This window comes from Heptranchias perlo, chromosome 8 (assembly GCF_035084215.1).
Source record: "Heptranchias perlo isolate sHepPer1 chromosome 8, sHepPer1.hap1, whole genome shotgun sequence".
In the NCBI taxonomy this organism is placed as follows: Eukaryota; Metazoa; Chordata; class Chondrichthyes; order Hexanchiformes; family Hexanchidae; genus Heptranchias; species Heptranchias perlo.
This window is the reverse complement of record NC_090332.1, coordinates 27,323,688-27,343,724: the sequence shown is the minus strand read 5'-3', so window position 1 is coordinate 27,343,724 and position 20,037 is coordinate 27,323,688. Positions and strand designations below refer to the sequence as shown.

The window sequence follows — 20,037 nt, the reverse complement described above, 5'->3', positions numbered from 1 at the left end:
CCCAATATGGCCTCATTCGATTGGTTCACTCGCTTCCCTTAAACCCTAACTTGATCAATTCTGCCTAAAGAGATGGCGGAGAAATCTGATTGACGTAGACAGCGCCCAATCAAAGACCTTCTTTGAGAGGAGGCGTTAACGATTGGAAAGCGAACCATCAATCAGATCGCCAGAATTCGGAGAGTGAAGTTTGGTTGAGTCGCGATGTAACTCGCCATTTTGTGGTCAGCGGTTACCGTTAGTTTGCTTCACGGGATTTTCTTTGGAAAATTAAAAACCGTTTATAAACCGCGTGTGGTTTGGCTCGAGGGAGCTTTAAAAAAAAGTAAAGAGCGCGCCTTTTATCTTTAATCCCACCTGCACAGTGGAGGCAAGTATGCAATCGGGCGCGCATTTCTCATTTTTTACGCCGCTATCCGAATGGGGCGGGGATTTCTAGCCGCGGCTGAGGTTGTTTGAGCCGGGTTCTTTGTCTTGAGTTGGGGTCTCACTGACTGTTCTCTATCCCGAAGGGGTTTCAGACAAACTTTTCTTATGCTTGACAATGTTTAAAAAAAAACGGGCCTTCTGTAAATATCAGTAAAATAATACGCTATAAATGTGAAATACTCTTCATTTAGAAGAATACACCAATTGATGATCTTAACAAGAAAGCAGAGCGATTGTATTAAGAACCTGTGCTTTAACAGTCCCGTTTATTTTATTGAATTGTACAAGTGTCAGGACAGTAGCAGTGAGTTATGTTTCTCTTTTCCCCTCACTGCGCGAGTGACTTCAACCTGATTCCTTCTCTCGCAATGTGTCCTTTATACAACATCCCTGGCTTTACAATCTGGTATACACCAAATAATCCTTTCACGTTTTCTTTTAAACATAAGTGGATTATTATCGATAACCTAGAGTTAGACTTTCTCAGGATTGGTCTGTGATGCTGGTCCTAGATTTCGTTTATTTGTCACTCCCTTTCCTCAAACCCAGAGATTGATCAAAGAGAAAAATTGGATAGCGGCTCCTGTAAATCAAGGCAGTGATTCAGAAAGCACTCAAAGTTTTGTTTTTCACTCCATTTACTTGTTTGGCAAACCTTTATAATAAAGTGGCTTTATATATTTATGAGACAAACTTAAAAGTGATTCCATAAAATCAAAAGTTCTACTTTTCAGTGATCTTTCAAAATCAATTATACTAAGGAGCTTTTTCCCTTCGTTGGATACTAAGGAGCTTTTTCCCTTCGTTGAGGGTTCTATAACAAGGGGACATAGATTCAAGGTAAAAGGCGGGAGGTTTAGAGGGGATTTGAGAAAGAACTTTTTCACCCAGAGGGTGGTTGGAGTCTGGAACTCACTGCCTGAAAGGGTTGTGGAGGCAGGAACCCTCACAACATTCAAGAAGCATTTCGATGAGCACTTGAAATGCCATAGCATACAAGGCTACGGACCAAATGCTGGAATATGGGATTAGAGTAGACAGGGCTGATGGCCGGCGCGGACACGATGGGTCGAAGGGCCTCTCTCCGTGCTGTATAACTCTATGACTCTATATCTATGTCTCCATTTCTCCTTGACTGACTGCCTCAAACTCTTTTGCTCCATCCTAACCTCAAGATACCAAATGTGATGAGCTTGTGGATTTCTGGCCTCAGATTGAAAATGGTATGCAGCTGCTTCTGACATGAACTCCCCTTCCTCTCCAGTCCCATACCCACTCTAGCTTCAAACCCTGTTAGACGATAGATTCTCTCCCATTACCACCCCTCTGCACTCTCTCTAGACTCATGTCTTCCACGAGACCACCTACTGCTCCTTCAATTCCCTCCCCACTTAACTCCTAACCACAGTCAGCCACCTTTCCTGGTCCCCTTGTTAGCTGACATTGTTAATGGTGCCATTTGCTCATAGCGGTTCCTTTCTTCACTGCCATAAACACTCCTCCTCAAACCATCCATCCTCTTTAAATACCGCCCCATCTCTAACCTCCCCTTCCTGTCTGAGGTCATCAGACAAATTGTCGCCACCCAGCTCTGTGCCCCACTCTCCAAAAACTGCTTGTTTGTATCCTCACAGTCCAGCTTCTGCCATGCTCACAGGATCAAGACCACAATGACATCGTCTGTGACTATGATTCATGATCCCTCCTTGACTTCATCAATCTCTCTGCAGCACTTGATGCAGTCATGCCGCCAACCTCCATTGAAATAAAGAATTTGCATTTATATAATGCCTTTCAAGACTTCCCGATGTCCCAAAGCACTTTATGGCCAATTAAACACTTTTTGAACTGTAGCCACTGCTGTAATGTAGGGAAACGTGGAAGCTAATTTGTGCACAGCAAGATCCCATAAACAAAAATGAGATAACTATCCAGGCAATTTGTTTTTTTAATGATGTTGGTTGAGGGATAAACGTTGACCAGGACACCACATGAACTCCCCTGCTTTTCGAATGTCCATGTGAGAGGGCAGTCTAGGCCCTAGTTTAATGTCTCATCCGAAAGTTGCCACCTTTGACAGTGCAACTCCTCCTTTATAATAATACTGCTTGGTACTACACTGAAGTGTCAGCGTACATTATGTGCTCAAATCTGTGGAGTGGGGCTTGAACCCACAAATTTCTGACTTGGGCATGACTGCTACCATTGAGCCACACCTGACAATTAAAGGCAGTATTCATTGCCCATCCCTAGTTGCCCTACGGGCATTAAGTGTCAACTACACGGCGTCCTATTCAACTCAAAGCTGAGCTTCAAAGACACATCCTATCCATCACTAAGACCACTTTATTTCCACCTTTGCAACATTGCCTTCCTCTGCCCCTCTCTCAGCCCCAGCACCACTGAAACTCTTATCATTTAGACTCCATTTTTCAAATGTCTATTTGCTGCTTCCCATCCTCCACCATTGATCTAATGCAGCTTGTTTAACACTCAACTGCCCGTATTCTGCCAGATTCTCTGTCCATCTAAGTTGCCTTCTACCATCCTGGAATGGAGGAAATTAGGGACAGGGACAGCCGATGAAGTGGAGTTGGCATGGTAGAGTGGGTGTCATCAGCAAACGCGTGAAAGCTGATCCCATGCTTCTGGATAATATTACCAAAGGGTAGCTTATAAATGACGATGAGAGAGCCAAGACTGGGATACACCAGAAACAATTTTGCAGGCATGTAAGGAGAAGCCAGTTGAGGCAATGTAACGTCTATGGTATGACAGTTAGGAATGTAACCAGCAAAGAGCAGTGCTGCATGAACTGTGGAGAAGAGACAATCTACGAAAATGGAGTGGATTGACAATGTTGAAGGTAGTGGGGCGGTTGAGATGGGGCAGTCAGCATTGGTCACAATCACATAGGACGTTGGTGACTTTTGACAAGTATGGTTTCTGTACGGAGTGGGACGGAAACATAAAGGGCTTTGAACAGGAAGTAGTCAGGGTGGGAGCATAGTTGCAATGCAACAATATGTTCCAGGACTTTAGAGAGAAAGGGAAAGTTAGAGATCAGCAGTAGCTGGAGAGAATGGAGTGGTTGAGATCAGGGTTTTTTGAGGGGGTGGTTGATAGCGGTTTTGAAAGACGTGGGACTGAGTCAGAGGATAGAGCTCAGCTGATGATACTACTGATCATGGAACTGAAAAGTGGAAGTTGGGGGGGGGGGGGGAGTTGGATGGTAAGAAGCTGGGACACTGCTCTCATAACTGCAGGTATAAGGCTAGAAAGAGCCAAAGTTTGTGATGAGGCTCAGTTGGAGGTTCATCGACTTTAGTGAGATGTACTAAGCAAAGCAACTTGAATTTTTTTTTAAATTTTGATTTACAGATGGATTATGATGAACAGACTGGTGGCAGTGACGAAATTAGGTAAGCTAATGTGTTGATATATGGTCTTGGACATCTTGATGTAAATAGTGGGTTGATAAAATGAAAAATGGTAAAGGTTCATTCAAAATAAGGCAAAAAAAAGCCTTGACACATAACAGGTTGAGAAGTATGTTGAGCAATGAAATTATATAAAAACACGTAGGGATCATGTAATTTGCAGGTAATCAACTGAAACCAGGTGACTGATTCTACAAGTTGACCTATGGATTAATCCATGATCAACTTGGATGATCCAGTGATGTTGTGCAATAATAGCATTAGTGTCTATATTTGGGGCCAGTGAGGTTGCAGTAAAGGCTTCAATCTGAATTGCTGCAGCCTCTGAAGTGCATTGCGCACATTTCAAAAACTTGGATTTTAGGGCTATAATATCATCTAATGACTATTATAAGCCCCGTGAGCTCTCTCCTTTGGTTTAATATCATCCACTCAATCAGGTGTTTGCCTTGGAATCACTCTTATTACTTACAAATTCATGTTTGGGGAGTTTAGTTCATGAACTAGTTGTACTTCATATAAAACGTTCTTGTGGGTGGGATGTTGCAAACCTGCTTATGATATTTGAGGAAATGTCATCAAATCAGAAATAACATGGACATGCATAATTTGTGGGATGCAATGAGCCCAAAATTTCAGCACTATTTATAGTGAGCTTCACAAACTGTTAGCTATCCTAAGATATTTTGAAAACAAAACTTTATTTCACAAACCTTTCTTCACTTAAGTGAGGTCTCTGGTCTCATATTTATTTAACATTTTGATTACTGGAAAATACCTGTGAACCTTAAATTAATCCATCACTTACATAGAATTACATAGAATATACAGCATAGAAACAGGCCATTCAGCCCAACGAGTCCATGCTGGTGTTTAAGCTCCATACTTGTTTCTTCTAAACTAAATGGCCAAAACTGTGTATTTGTTTGCTGGCCAATTTCTAAGACCTGTAATCAGGAAAATAACTACATTTGGATGTGAGAAAATACTTCTTATGTTTTAACTTCTTATGCCAAGATGGATAGTTGGGGAAAATAACTTACTAATTAGTTCAATTTTGCAATTGTACTAGAGGGACTTAATAACAGTCCAAGACCCTGAAGATTTTCTGCTGTTTGGATTATGGCCCCTTTTTATACTAAATGTAACATGCAGTGAAGAGAAGTAAAATGTAATGCTACTATTTTGACCAGGGGTCGTGGAGCTAAAGGAAGAGGAAAAGGCGGGCGAATGGCCAGAGGTGGCAGGGGAAGAGGCAGCAGAGGTGTTTTTGGAGGGCCTAAGGGCCAAGGACCAGTGAGTAGAGGTGGACCACCTGGCAGATTTGGGCGAGGACAAGCAGCTGCTAATGGATTTGGACCTGCAAGGTATTTCTCATTTCTTTCTCAATTTTCTCCCCCCCTATCCTTAAGATGGGCACTTGATCTGGGGTCCACTTCCAGAAGCAGCAGCCCTGCAGTGGCTTATCCAAGTGATTATTCTTCATTGGTAAACATGGAAAGTTATGTGTTGGTAGCATATTTGACTTGGGGCCATCAAAGCCAGTGTCAACCTTGCCCTCAGCCAGTAATCCGAACATGTGTATTTGCAGAGCGTCGATTGATGGTGATCAGAAAAGGAGGGCAGTAGTCAATATTTTTTTCCCTCTACCCTAACCCAGGGACAAAGGCTAATTATGTACGCCCATCAACTAGCTGTGTTTGAGATAGGGTAATTCGACACAGATCGGGGATCAAGCATGGTCTGTATGGCTCATTGGCAAGCTGTGTGGTGCATTTACCCAGTTAACCATTGTTTGTGTCATTGTGAATAATAGAATCTTACAGCACAGAAGGAGGCCATTTGCCCCATCATGTTTGTGCCGGATCTACAGGATGTTTTGACTCCTTCTATCCTGACTGCCAAAGCTTTTAACACATCCCATTATTTTCATTGTAATATGTAATATACTTAAATTTATATTATTTTGTTGGGGTGGACAGAGGGAGCTTCAGTCTGCATCTGACTGATTGTTTGCTGACACTGGGTGCATGAACATTAAGTTCTATTTTCCTGGTGCTAACATCCCTCACTTTGATTCACACAAAAAAGTGTTTGAGAGGGTTTAATTTTGACAATGATTTTATGATCACAGTTAAAAATATTAACTTTATATGAATTGTATTTTCTCATTTGAGAGTAAAAATGTTGTTTTCTGTTTTTAGACGTGGTATGGGAAATACTAGAATGCGTCCATATCCAGATCCCCGTGGTCGAAGAGGTCCGCCTAGGCATGGACCACATCTTATGAGGGGAGGGATGGAATGTCCATTTGGTGGACGAGGAGATATGCCTTTCCTTCCCACGCCAAGGTAAGGGACTTATAGGATTTGATAGGGAATTGGAAACACATTGGTGATACCCCTGAACCAGATCATGTGCAAGGACTAGACTGGAACATTTGCAACATAAACAGTTATTGATAAGTTGCATTACTAGAGGGATTGAAATTTTTAAAGCTGGTAGACATTAAATGGATGAAAATGGGATGTTGCAAGCTGTCATTTAACAGAATTTGGCGTTTTGAATTCTAATTTTCACACAACAAAGACGATTAAATTGTAAGGGTTTCTTCTTTTGAATGCGGCACCATTCATGCATCTTTAGAATTATTACATCTCTCCATCCAAAATAAGTTGCATAAATCAAAATAGCTTGATTGTTGCTTACTCTTTAGGCATAAACAAGTGCCAGCAGCAAGGCTATTTTCTATATTAGCAATATGAAATTGCAGACAGGTGACCCCATAAATAGTGGATAAATGAACTTTAGGGCAAAACTGAAGTCCGGTCAGGCACCAGCAACGATCGATTGGTTTGCCATGGCCCTGTCACGAACAGAGAATATGAAAGTATGCTATTAATGCCACATAAATCCAAATGGAACTAGATTTCAATCTCAAGTCAAGCAGGTTGAAAGTACTCTAAAATCTACCTCTCCATCACCTCTCTGGACCCCCCACTATCTCTGTGTGGTCAGACTACTTGTCTGACGTCCAGTCCCAGATAAGCTGCAATTTCCTCCAATTAAACATTGGGAAGACCATTGTCTTTGACCTCTGCCACAAGCTCTGTTCCCTCGCCACCGATTCCATCCCCTTTCCCGGCCCCTGTCTCGGGTTGAAGCCGACAGTTCTCAACCTCGGCATCCTATTTGACCCCGAACTGAGCTTCCGACCCTATACCCTCTCCATCACAAAAACTGCCTACTTCCACTTCTGTAATATTGCCCATCTCCGCCCCTGCCAATCTGCTCCTAAAACCCTCATCCATGTTGTTGTCACCTCTAGACTCGATATTCCAATGCTCTCCTAGCCGGCTTCCTATCCTCTAGCTTCCAGAAACTTTAGCTCATCCAAAACCTAGCCCGAATCCTATCCTACACCAGCTCCTGCTCACCCATCACTCCTGTGCTCGTTGACCTACATTGGCAAATCAATGAGAGATGTCTGTGCTGGGGAATAAAAGTTTTATTTTGGGAACTTAATATTGATATCAAATCCAACTAGATTAGCTACAGAACAACTGGATACTTGTACTGCCCTCTTCCAGTGATGTGCCTCAATGCAAACTTCAAAAGAGTATCTACATTTATGGTTGTGAATTTTTCCCATTTTTTACACCAGCTATCTTTACAGGTTTCTGACTGGAATGGGATGGACTACCCAAACCCTTTCACGTAGATTATTCAGTCAGTGAATTTGTACTCAAGTCCCAGAGTTGCAAAATACCTTAGTATGCAGTCATACCATCTACATCCTTGAAAGAACTTTATCCGTTGTTTTGTTTGCTTATATCCTTGTTTTGTTTGCTTATATCCTTGTTTTGTTGAATATTTTGTCTAAATATTGGACATACTGGCTTAGAAGTGTTACTAGTCTCTCTTGGATTCCGAAATAAGTTGGTACAGGGCTGTAAGATTGAAATTAATTACTTTAAACTGTATAAAGTGTATGGCAAATTGAACCTTTATGATACTATTTGATCAATAAGACGAGATCTGTTTTGAAACCACGCCATTTGATTTGCGTGACAAGACCAAGCACAGATCAGGAACAATCACCTGGAGACTTAGCCCATTGTCTTCAGAACATTCTGTCTCTTTCAGCCTCTCGAGCCTGTTTCACCATTCAGTTAGATCATGGCTGATATGTTGCTCAATTCCATTTACCTGCCCTTGCTCCATGTCCCTTGATAGCCTTACCTAACAAAATCTTATCGATCTCAGTCTTGAGAATTTCAATTGACCCAGCATCCACAACCTTTTGCAGGAGAGAATTCCAGATTTGCACTGCTCTCTGTGTGGAAAAAGTGCTTCCTGATTTTACTCCTAATTGGCCTAGCTCTAATTTTAAGACTATGCATCCTTATTCTGAATTCCTCCACCCCAGAGGACATAGGCTGGAAGCAAAGAAACTATCAAATCCCTTTATAATTTTAGCTCAATTAGATTACCCCCTTAATCTTCTAAACTCAAGGGAATACAAACTAAATTTTTGCAACCTGTCCTCATAATTTAACCTTTCAAGCCCGGTATCGTGTGCTGCACCCCCTTCAAAGCCAATATATCATTCCTAAGGTTCAGTGCCCAAAAATGAATGCAGCACTGCATATGTGGTTGGAACAAAGCTCTGAACAACTGAAACATCATTTCCTCATTTTTGTATTCCAAACCTTTGAGATAAAGGCCAACATTCCATTAGTCTATATGACTGGACAAGAGGGAATAATTCAGGATATATAAGAATGTTTTATGTTTATAATAGTCTCTGCAGAATACTCAGTTAATAATGATGTTCCATGAAATGCCTTCTGCTAATTGCTTGCTGTTGGTGAGGACAACAGATGCTTTTTTTTATTGGAAAAGATTTTTTGGATAAAGGACTGGGTAGTATGGGGTATATTTAGAATATTTTAGTAAGACATGAAACGACTGTACAGAGAAGCTCAGCTTTGTAGAGTTATATCACTATTTAATAGATTACATTAACTTGAATATTGATTGATTGGAAAATTCACTAGTTTCAGTTCTAACAGGTACTGAACCTTTACTGTTTTTAGTTGTGTTTGTAAACATTCTGTAGCAGTTGTTGGGAGCACAAAATGTTGTGATGTATAATACCAATGTCCTTGAACTTTTTGGTGAGGTGATTGCAAGTATATGGCTTGCAAGGGATTTTAGCAGAAAACATATACAATTTGTTCTATTACTAAATAATGAAAATTTTAGTATTTTAATTATAAGGCCTCAACTGAGATTGGGACTTTCTACATGTTCTGGCTCCAACTGTCCCTGCCAGCCCTATGTAACCTTGTTCAGCAGTTTAGTACCTCACCTTCATCGTGGTCCTAGTTTGAATAAAATGTGTTTGATTTGCTTTCTTCAGTCTTAGCATTTGATAATTGTCTTGCAGATTTAGGGGTGGTGGCCCTCCTCATCTTCCTCCTCCTCCAGGACCAATGCGCTTCAGAGGAAGACCCCCCTTTATTCGAGGTAGAGGCATGCGAAGAGGAGTTTTCCCACCTCCGAGAGGGTAAGTGAAGTTCAGGGTTGTGTGGGATAATTTTCCCAAAACGCAGTAAATTCTTTTTCTCTAAATTAAACAAAATGCTTGGATCTAATTTTTGTAACTAGCCCTTAATGTAGTGAGTAATGTTATTTTTTTGGAAGCCGATAAAAATCTGCATGTCAAGAATGTTTCAAATGACTATTTAGTGTATAAAATAATTAAAAGTAGTATAACTGTTAGATTTTTATAACTAACTTTAATTTTTTAATAAAGATAAGTACGCCATAAAACAAAAAAAATTGTGATTTTATCCTTTTACACAGCTTTCACAATGGACCTGGTGCGCCGCCGCCACCTGGACGGGGCCAGAGATGGCCTGGACCGCCAGGTGGCAGACGCTTTTAAAGCCACTTACTGTTAAATTGTATAGTGGGGCGCACACAAAAAGTTTTGAGATGGCCGGACTAGGATCAGCAAATAGTAAAGCTGGCAAAGAAACTTAGTTGAGACTTGTCAACAATATTTGCAGCAGCCCTCATGCACCAGATGGCACAAGCCATACAAATATATATTTCTGTGACTCCTTGGACTTTCGAAGCATTGTTTTATATAAGCTGTATGGACTCCTTTCGGTGCCTCACGCACACATTTAATCTTGAATGATTAAATAACCAGTTTTATGTCTAGATGTCTCTGCTGAGGTCAAGCATTTATCTTTGTAAAGAATCATGCAGTCTACTTTTATGCAGTTTGAAAATATTTTTGTGCAACTATTTTAGCTTAGGTAGCTGTGATTGTTTTAATAATGTTGTTTGTCTAGAAATATTGCCTGTGCATCCTTATTTTATAGAAGTGAAGTGTTTTTAAATTTGAAAATACTGACAGCAAGTAACAATGTAAAGTAAAAGTAGTTAATGGTTGGATGATTCCATACGTGGAAAAGAAATCACACTGTTTAAGTTTTGAACTGTTAGAAACACTAAATAATGTAATTGAAGTAAATGTGGATTAATGTTACTTTCTGAACCAGAAAGAGCATAATGAAAAACTCCTGAGGAAATAAAAAAAATATTTAAAACAATTGTGAATTTCAAAGGGTTTTAAATTCATTTTCCCAAAATATATATACAATGCAGCTTGACCCTTTTGATTTTGTTATTAAACAATAATTGAAGTGTAACATGTTATGTTTGACAATCAAAAATATTATACAGTTAATGTATCTAACTACATTCATTTGAATATTTTAATGAAGTAATGTATAGTAACTTTTACCATATATTCATATGAATATTCTAATGAAAGTGTTATCAGTATTTGCTACAAAGAATTTAATGAACACCTGTAATTCTTTCTAATGTTGCCATGTTAGTGGCAAAGAAACATAACGTAACGACGGAAAAAAGTATTTTGGAACAGAGCCTGCCATCTTCCAGGATGATCACAACCTAACTTGCCACTAAAGCAGTTCGTTTAACAACGAACCTTGCTAGTTCCCTTTGTGCTGAGGGCTGAATTCTATCTTCTGACCAGTGTGCAATTCAAGTTAACCTTAGGCTAGCCCTACCTTGGGTCTTAAATCTGCAAGCAGGAATTGTATATACGAAGAAACAATAATTTGTTAAGGTATGGTTAACTAAATTTTATGTGGGAATGTCCCACTACATATCTGGCTTCCAGTAATATATTAATATTAAAAGGTAGTATTAGAAGAGATCAATATTTTAATTTATAGATCAAACAGTTGGAACAAGATCTGTGGGTAATTAAAATGTAGTGATTTGAATGTTGGGCAATTTAAAACCTGCCCGTAAGATTTTTTTTAGGCCTTTCATGCAATAAACTTGTTAACCAATTTTTCTAATTTTCATCTTCAGTATTGCATGTGATTATTAAATTTAATTTTAATCACCACCTTTACTGTGGTGTAAGATTGATGCTGTTGTTGTCTCCTGAAGGGTAACATAGGTAGTGCACCCTGTGTGGCCTACTGGAGATGCTGAGACTACTGGGGAGCTTGAGCACTGAATTCAGGTGAGAAGTTTTTGCATAATCATTTTTTAAAATTTACTGGTGTTACCTGAATCTGTGCAAAACAATGTTGATTAGCCCAATTGTGAAGTGGCTACTGTTCTTTAAATTGCTGTTCTTGCTACAAAGAGCATGATTTTAAATGCCACAATGACTCAGTAGATAAATGCACTTTGTGTTTTGATACAGCCCATACAGACAAGAATGATCCCAGATTTGATCACTGGTATGTGCTCAAGCAGCAGCGGGGCAAAACAGTTGGTCAGTGTTCCTGACTATAGGAGGGGGCAAATCAACTAAGGTTGCTGCTTTTGATTGCTGTCCAATAGCCCTACGTTAGAAAACGTGGAGGTTGTCAGCAAACTGCAGATTTTTAGTTATAGGCCTCTTCATGTGTTAAGAAAGCCGTAGAGTGCATCACAAAGCAGAGAGGTGGACACCAAGCAGGAAAGAATGAATTTAATGGAGGGGAAAGCATGTTTGAAGAGATGGATTTTAAGGAGGCTTTTGAAGGTGGGGGGTGCAAAGGCAAAATAGTTTTGGAATTTGAGCACAGGGGGTATAATGACTGAATGATGGACCTTTGATGATGGAATGGGGAGCCAGTACTAAACTGGAGTCAGAGGAGTGGAGGGTGCGGACGGATTTATGGCTGAAGAAGATCGCTCAGACAGGGTGGAGCAAGGCGATGGAGGGAATTGCAGATGAGAATCTTGATGTGTTAGAACGCAGGTAGCCAGCAGAGCTCAGCAAGGATAGTGGTGCTAGTTGTGTGAAAAAGAACATGAGCTGTCGAGTTTTGGATTGGTTTGTAAATGGTCACAGTGGGGCAGCCAATTAGAGCATTTGAAAAGGCATTGCAGCAGGAGTTCCTCAGGGCAGTGTCCTAGGCCCAACCATCTTCAGCTGCTTCATCAATGACCTTCCCTCCATCATAAGGTCAGAAATGGGGATGTTTGCTGATGATTGCACAGTGTTCAGTTCCATTCGCAAACCCTCAGATAATGAAGCAGTCCGAGCCCACATGCAGCAAGACCTGGACAACATCCAGGCTTGGGCTCATAAGTGGCAAGTAACATTCGCGCCAGACAAGTGCCAGGCAATGACCATCTCCAACAAGAGAGGGTCTTACCACCTCCCCTTGACATTCAACGGCATTACCATCGCCAAATCCCCCACCATCAACATCCTGGGGGTCACCATTGACTAGAAACTTAACTGGACCAGCCATATAAATACTGTGGCTACAAGAGCAGGTCAGAGGCTGGGTATTCTGCGGTGAGTGACTCACCTCCTGACTCCCCAAAGCCTTTCCACCATCTACAAGGCACAAGTCAGGAGTGTGATGGAATACTCTCCACTTGCCTGAATGAGTGCAGCTCCAACAACACTCAAGAAGCTCGACAGCATCCAGGACAAAGCAGCCCGCTTGATTGGCACCCCATCCACCACCCTAAACATTCACTCCCTTCACCACCGGCGCACTGTGGCTTCAGTGTGTACCATCCACAGAATGCACTGCAGCAACTCGCCAAGGCTTCTTTGACAGCACCTCCCAAACCCGCGACCTCCACCACCTAGAAGGACAAGAGCAGCAGGCACATGGGAACAACACCACCTGCACGTTTCCCTCCAAGTCACACACCATCCCGACTTGGAAATATATCGCTGTTCCTTCATCGTCGCTGGGTCAAGATCCTGGAACTCCCTTCCTAGCAGCACTATGGGAGAACCTTCACCACACGGACTGCAGCGGTTCAAGGCGGCGGCTCACCACCACCTTCTCAAGGGCAATTAGGGATGGGCAATAAATGCCGGCCTCGCCAGCAATGCCCACATCCCATGAACGAATTAAAAAAAAGTCAGTTCTCTGGCTGAAGAAGATGTGGATTAAGGTCTTGGTAGCTTTGAGATAGACCGTAAGCAGGCAGTGATGCAGAGGTGGAGAAATATGGTCTTGGTATGGGATAAAAAGTTCAGCTAAAAGTCAAACAGGAAGCTAAGATTGTGCATCACCAGATTCAGTCTTAGGGCAGCTGTGGAGTTGATGGAGTCGGCACATAGGTGCTGGCTGGAGCTGAAAAGGATAGTTTTAGTTTTGCCAACCTTGAGCTGAGGAAGTGTTTTACTCATCCAGGACTTGATGCTGGGTGACAATGGGATTAGACTTAGCTGTGATGTCCCCCAGCGATCAAATAGTCTGCCAGCACTCAATTTCTGGGTTCACATGAAAATGGTCACTTATTAGAAAAAATGAGAGAGAAATAGATCACGCAGGACAATAAGAGGGACCCAAAAATGTTTTACAATTATGTTAATAATAGAGGAAAGGTCAAACAATGTGTGGGGCAGATTACTACAGGTGAATAAGATATGGAAGCTATATCAAACAGATTCTTCACATTTTTCACAAAGGGGGCTGTAGACAAATACCAACCATAGAAAATGCAGCTGAGCAATCTGTAAGGCATAAAAGTTGGAAAATATGTTATGCTTGAACTTGAAGGATTAAACATCCACAAGGCACCTGGACCAGGCGGGAAACCTCCTAGCCCTCAACGAAATTGAAGAAATGATTCTTTGGTATTTTTTAAGAGTTCCATAACTACTGGAATAAGACTTCAGGGCTGGTGAATGGCAAATGTAATTCTAATAATCAAAGAAATAAGGCACAAAATTAGTAATTACAGGCTGGTTAGCTTTACATCCAAAGTGGGAAAAATGCTTGAGGTATTCTACAGGATTCTGCAAATGAACATTTGAAAGAGCACAGATATCATAGGGAGTAGTTTTCATGGTTTTAAAAATAATAATGGCATTCAATATAGGAATTCTTTGAGCAGGTAACTAAGCTAGTGAACAAGGGTAATCTAGTAGTTGAAATAAATTGTTTTTTCAAGATGTTTGTCAAAGTTCCTCATGTGAGACTAATAGGGAAGGGTTAAGGCTTATGGCAGCATAGTATTTTCTGGGCTGTTGCTAACTGGTGTTAATGCCGTAACATCCTGAGAAACCTAAACATGAAAAACAAAGATCTAGATTGGCTGTACAAACTACAGAATATTTGATGGTCTAATGTACGACTAACTTATTTCTGTGCAGAAGCTGGATAAATTGTCTAGATAGATTGAGCATTGACTTAACAGGGGGCAGTGATAAATGGTAAATGTTCCTCCTAGTAAAAAGAAACCAGTGATGTTTCACAGATATCTACTGGGGCGTCTCTTGTTCACAATATTTGTGAATGATATGGAAAAGGATATATAGTTTAGTATTACACTTGCTGATGACACAGATATGTTGGCAAGTAATGAGTAGAAAGATTGATTACTAGGAACACTTACATAGGTGGGCTGAGATATGACAGGTGGATTTTAATGTGGAAAAATGTAGGGTAATATAGGAACAGGTAATAGTAAATTTGTATAACCTGAAGGGGTCCTATTTAAGATAGGCTACTGAGAATTGTGGGGTCGGGCTAAATTCAGCCCTTGGAATACAACAGGTGCTTTCCTTAAAGGGGCAACTGCACTAAACGCTCGGACGAGTGACCCGCCCAATAAAACTAACAAAAGTAAATGAAATAAAATCAATTAAGGTGGCTGATGCAGAAACTGAAAAAGAGGAGGATTTGGGTTCTAGAGATAGTAACAACACTGCTTGATTTTTTTGTTCTACCTAGAGAGATAGGGAAAGGAACTTGTGTCTTAAAGTAAGCAATCAACAAGTGGAGGAGGAGACATTTATATTAGAGTGATCAATAATTAATCCATGGTCTTGGGATGGAGTGACTTTGTGGACCAAATGGCCTTCTTTCACTCCAGTAGTTGTTATATATGGTACCAAGGGGCTACAGGTACTTGTGGAACCATATCCCAGCTTGATTGCCACCTAGGAAAGTAAAGGAAGTTAGGCAGAGGGAAACAAGTGCGATGATTTTGCTGTGTTCATCCTTGCTTTCTGTGTATTTTGTTTAGACAAGTATGTTTCAGTTCACTCCCACCGTACAAAAAAAAATCATGCTGTAGAAGTTGGAAAAAGTAATATGAATCAAAGTATGTTGCTTTAATTTAAAAAAAGGGATAGAGAGATCTGTGAAGAATTGCACCATTTTAAGTTGCAGAAGGTAGCCAGACAGCAAAGTTTCTATCCACCTGTACTCTTCGTGCTGGCATGCATACCTCTGGCTGCTTCACCCAGATTTGGAAATAAAAGTAAAACTCCCTTGCATTCTAATGTCTTGTGTTTGGGTGACCAATGTTTTCAAAGCTTCTGATAATGATTCTATCTCAAGTTGTCAAGAATTGTAAATGTTATCTAATCGATACTATTTCTGATGTCTTCTGAGAGTTTGACTGGAACAGTATCTGTGAAGATGTCGTTTGGACTTACAAGAAGAAAAAGATAAGATGGTCTTCTATGTTTACCACACTGCTTAAAGCTCATTACCATTTTTCATTGCATGTAGTCCAAAAGAAGACAGGTGTTGACTGCACTGTCCCCCCACACACACACAATAACTTTGTTCACCACACAGGTTTGGTGCTTAGTTGTGCAGACCAGAAAGGTCACTAGTCTGTGTTGAGTTTCTATCAGTTGGGGCAGCAGTGGGGGGGTGATATTAGCATCCCCACGTTACGGAGAGGAAAGCAATTGGTTTGACAGTTTTCTGGAATTACCTGTGATGATAGGTAAAGATGCGGGTTGGGCTTCGTTATAGTGAGTAGTCCATGAATGCTCATCATTCAGATTCTCAAATGAGGTGCTAGAGGGCTGACCGTGCCTATGGGATCCACATCTTCACTTGCACCTTTGAGAGATGGTTGAGGGGGGAAAGTTGGAGGAGAAACCAAACTGCCACACATTTGTAGGTGCAAAGGTATAATTAGTTGCATTTAAAAAAAACTTGAGTAAATTGGAAACATGACCTATTAGAAAGATTTGTTTAAAATGGGAAATAACGCTCATGACAGCTACATATTATTAACAGTAATCAATGGGAACATTGTCGTATATAGTGATCAGAGAAATCAATTTAGGAAACAGGAAAGAATGAGTGCTGAGTGATCAAATATTTAGAAGAAATGTGAAATAAAACAAATTTTCTAACTAAATATTGTAAAAACACTGTTTCCAGTACTTGACAGATATTGCATAGCAAGATTACATGAATTTTAATGAAATTATAATATACAGCTGAAAGAAGCAATGAAGGTGCTTTTACAATGAGGTGCTTTGGCAAGCAAGCTTACTGGTCTCGAATCATGTTTACCTAGGTATGTGTTACTGCACATAACTACTAGCTCAACAAACCTGTGGAATGAAAGAAAATCCCTGCATTAAAGGCAGTGGAACATGACCAAATACCAGAGAAAAGATTGAATATATGAAATGCTTTCAAAGGTACATTATTCAACATTTCATAAAGCCTTTTTTCAAAATCTATTCTAAATTCAAAGACTGATCCATTTTAATCTCTTAAATTTTAAAATCTACAGATTTGCTTTAGGCATGTAAAATATACCAATCTGGAGGGCGCGCACACACACAGTGGAAGGGGCTCTGAGTGATTAGTTTCTCTTTTAGCCTATAAAATGCAACTTACTTCATCCGAAATCACCTAAGCAAAATGTGCTGAGAATATTTTTTGTAGCTGGTGGTTAAATAAAACCAGAATAAGGAAAGAAAGGAGTTTAAGTTGCTGCTTTTGTCAGAACTATTGATTGTTGTAATACTGTTGAAACCAAGTGCCTACATTTTAAAATTAATAACGTGATGCTTCATAAACAAAATTTGTGTAAAGATGCACATAATTCCTGAGGAATCCAGTTAAATCTCCATTTTTCTGCATATAACAACTTCCAATCTAAAGTTAGTGGTGATTTTATTTTACATCGATAACATCTGGAAATAAGATACATCTCTCATGATGAACATATGCAGATCCCCAACACCATTTCATAGGAGTGGGGAAGTTAGACTTATGACCATCCACCTTTACAGTTTTACTGTAGACAAATTATGAACGCTTGATAGGCATTTAAAAAGTGTAGTGACCTTAATATATTCTCTCAAGTCTGAACAGCTATCTTGAACACACTATGATGAAAAGTGCTGTGGAACTTAGTTATCAGAGAAAATGCTGTGTAAAAAGCATCTTCAATTTGTGAACATATAAAATGCATGTGCCATCTAATGTAAATAGTTTTCAAGCTAAAGCATACAGGATCAGCAGTATAAAATAAAATTAGAAATTGTTTATAAAATAGAAATATAAATTTGTGATCTGGAATTTTTCATTTTTAAAGCCTTGTCCATTAATGATTCATTACACTGTCCGTAATTAAGCTAATAGCTTTAATGTCTTACATATAAGCTTACTTTTAATTTCATTTACCAAATTAACTGGCTTTGCATTGCAATGAAAAGTACATAAATGTGTAGGAATGATCTAGAAGCATGATATAAGATCAGCGTGACCCATGATGATCCTCGATGTAGGGAATTTCCCTCCTGAAGCCTACTTCCAGACCTGGAAACGGTGGGAAAATTCAGATAACTTTACTGTATTTCACGGGCATTTATATTATGTGGGTAACAAACTTCGTGTGAATTAATAAAATCTGTTTTGAAAATTAACTTTGGTGTCTATTTTTGAATGTGAATAGGAATTTGAATTCATTAAAAAAAAGGATAAGGTTCATTAGCAACAACTTGTATTTACATATGGGTACAGTAGTGCAGAGGTATGTTATTGGACTAGTAATCCAGAAGCCTGGACTAATAATTCAGAGAACACAGCAGTTGGAGAATTTGAATTCAGTTTAAGAAATCTGGAAATATAAAACAAAAAAAGCTAATATCAATAAAAGTGAACATGAAGCTGTTGGATTGTTGTAAAAACTATTCGCTGATGTCCTTTAGGAAAGGTCTGGCCAATATCAGTCCCACACCAACGTGGTTGACTCTTAATTACCCTCTGAAGTGGCCTAGTAAGCCACTCAATTATATCAAACCGCAACAAGAATAACCATGCGGGTGGCAGTGGTTCAAGGAGAAGGCCCACCACCTCCTCTTCAGGGCAACTAGGAATGGGCAATAAGTGCTGGCTTTGCCAGCAACATCCACTTCCTGAAAATGAATTTAAAAAAGGAAGATAACCTGCAAATAACCGCCATTGCAGGCATGGCCTTGCCATGGAACCATAGAGGTTTATAACACGAAGAGGCCATTTAGATCATGTCTGTACTGGCTCTTTGCTAGAGCAATTCAAGACTATTCCCACTGGCCTGCTCTGTCCCCATAGCCCCCTATCTTCCCCTGCTTCAAATATTTATGCAATTTTCAAATTAAAAGATGCAATGGCTTCTGCCTCAACCACTCACTGTGGCAAAGCATTCCATGTGCCAACAACTTTACATAAAGAAATTTCACTTAACCTCTGTCCTCACTCTTAGTAACAATGTTAAATTGATGAGCCTTTGTTATTGATTCTTCAATCAGAAGAAATAGTCTTTCCTTAGTCATCCTATCAAAACCCTTCATAATTTTAAAATCCTCTTAAGTTTCTTCTTAGCCTTTTCTGCTGATGGGAATAGTCCCACTCTCATAACTATAACTTCCCAGCTTTAGCATCACCTAGGTGAATCTATGTTATATGCTCTTTATACAGTTAATGTCCTTTCTATAATGGGGCATCCACTATAACTTGGGCTTAGCCATTGCCTTGCACAAATTTATAATACCTCTTTAGTCTTGTACTGTATGCCCGGATTTATAAAATTCAAAATACTATTGACATTTTTATGGCTTTACTTATTTGCACTTGCATCTTCAGGGAATTATGTAATTGAACCCCTAGCTGTCTCTGCTAATCCACACCTGGCAGCATCTTCCCATTGAAAGTATAATCCCTTCCTTGTTTTTCCTCCCAAAATGCATTACCTCACATGTTTCCACATTAAATTGCATTTGCCTTCTGCTAACTTGTCTATGTACTCCTGAAGTCTTCTGCTAACTTGTCTATGTACTCCTGAAGTCCTTTAAAGTCCTCCTTACTGTTTGCCTAACCGCCTACTTTTGTAACGGTTTGGGCTTTCTCCCAACACTTTTGAGCTTATGTCAGTAGTGAGAAAGGATTTTAGCTCAGAAAATCAGGATGTAGAAGCAGTATGAGTGGAGCTAAGAAATAACAAGGGGCAGAAAACACTGGTGGGAGTAGTTTATAGGCCCCCTTACAGTAGTTACAGTGTTGGACAGAGTATAAATCAGGAAATTAGAGGAGCATGTAACAAGGGTAATGCAATAATCGTAGGGGACTTTAATCTTCATAGAGATTGGGCAAACCAAATTGGCAAAAGTAGTTTGGAGGACGAGTTCATGGAATGCATTTGAGACAGCTTTCTAGAATAATATGTCAAGGAACCAACTAGGAAACAGGCTATTTTAGATCTAGTATTGTGTAATGAGACCAGGTTAATTAGTAATCTTATAGTAAAGGATCCTCTGGGGAAGAGTGATCATAATATGATAGAGTTTGAGAGTAATGTAGTTAAGTCTGAAACTAGGGTCTTAAATTTAAACAAAGCC

General features: G+C 39.9%; 2 protein-coding genes across 5 annotated transcripts in view; one reads left to right on the top strand and one right to left on the bottom strand.

The window, feature by feature from the left end:
* Nucleotides 1–194: 194 nt before the first annotated feature.
* On the top strand, nucleotides 195–18,087 carry si:ch211-51e12.7 (uncharacterized protein LOC336335 homolog). 2 transcript variants are annotated; one of them, XM_067988855.1, is made up of 6 exons: nucleotides 195–370; nucleotides 3,811–3,851; nucleotides 5,063–5,236; nucleotides 6,074–6,220; nucleotides 9,322–9,441; nucleotides 11,376–18,087. In XM_067988855.1, exons 2-6 carry the CDS (start codon nucleotides 3,811–3,813, stop codon nucleotides 11,383–11,385), a joined length of 492 nt encoding a protein of 163 aa, XP_067844956.1. In that variant the 5' UTR covers nucleotides 195–370; the 3' UTR covers nucleotides 11,386–18,087. The 2 variants fall into 2 exon arrangements, with proteins under 2 accessions (XP_067844956.1, XP_067844955.1); XM_067988854.1 differs by lacking the exon at nucleotides 11,376–18,087 and adding an exon at nucleotides 9,741–10,498.
* mrps10 (mitochondrial ribosomal protein S10) overlaps nucleotides 16,621–20,037 on the bottom strand; it is a 19,727-nt gene continuing 16,310 nt past the window's right edge. Inside the window, exon 8 of one of the 3 annotated variants that reach the window (XM_067988853.1) lies at nucleotides 16,621–16,761. The gene's annotated coding sequence lies outside the window, so the exon portion shown is untranslated. Of the gene's footprint in view, nucleotides 16,762–17,315; nucleotides 18,282–20,037 lie in introns of those variants that run through there. The other 2 variants (XM_067988851.1, XM_067988852.1) reach the window with 2 other exon arrangements.

Bases quoted from the DNA above. Each gene is read 5' to 3' on its own strand.
- si:ch211-51e12.7 (XM_067988854.1), top strand. From the start codon at position 3,811: ATGGATTATGATGAACAGACTGGTGGCAGTGACGAAATTAG. The intron at 5,237-6,073 runs GTATTTCTCATT...TTCTGTTTTTAG, and splicing joins AATGGATTTGGACCTGCAAG to ACGTGGTATGGGAAATACTA. The intron at 6,221-9,321 runs GTAAGGGACTTA...ATTGTCTTGCAG, and splicing joins CCTTTCCTTCCCACGCCAAG to ATTTAGGGGTGGTGGCCCTC.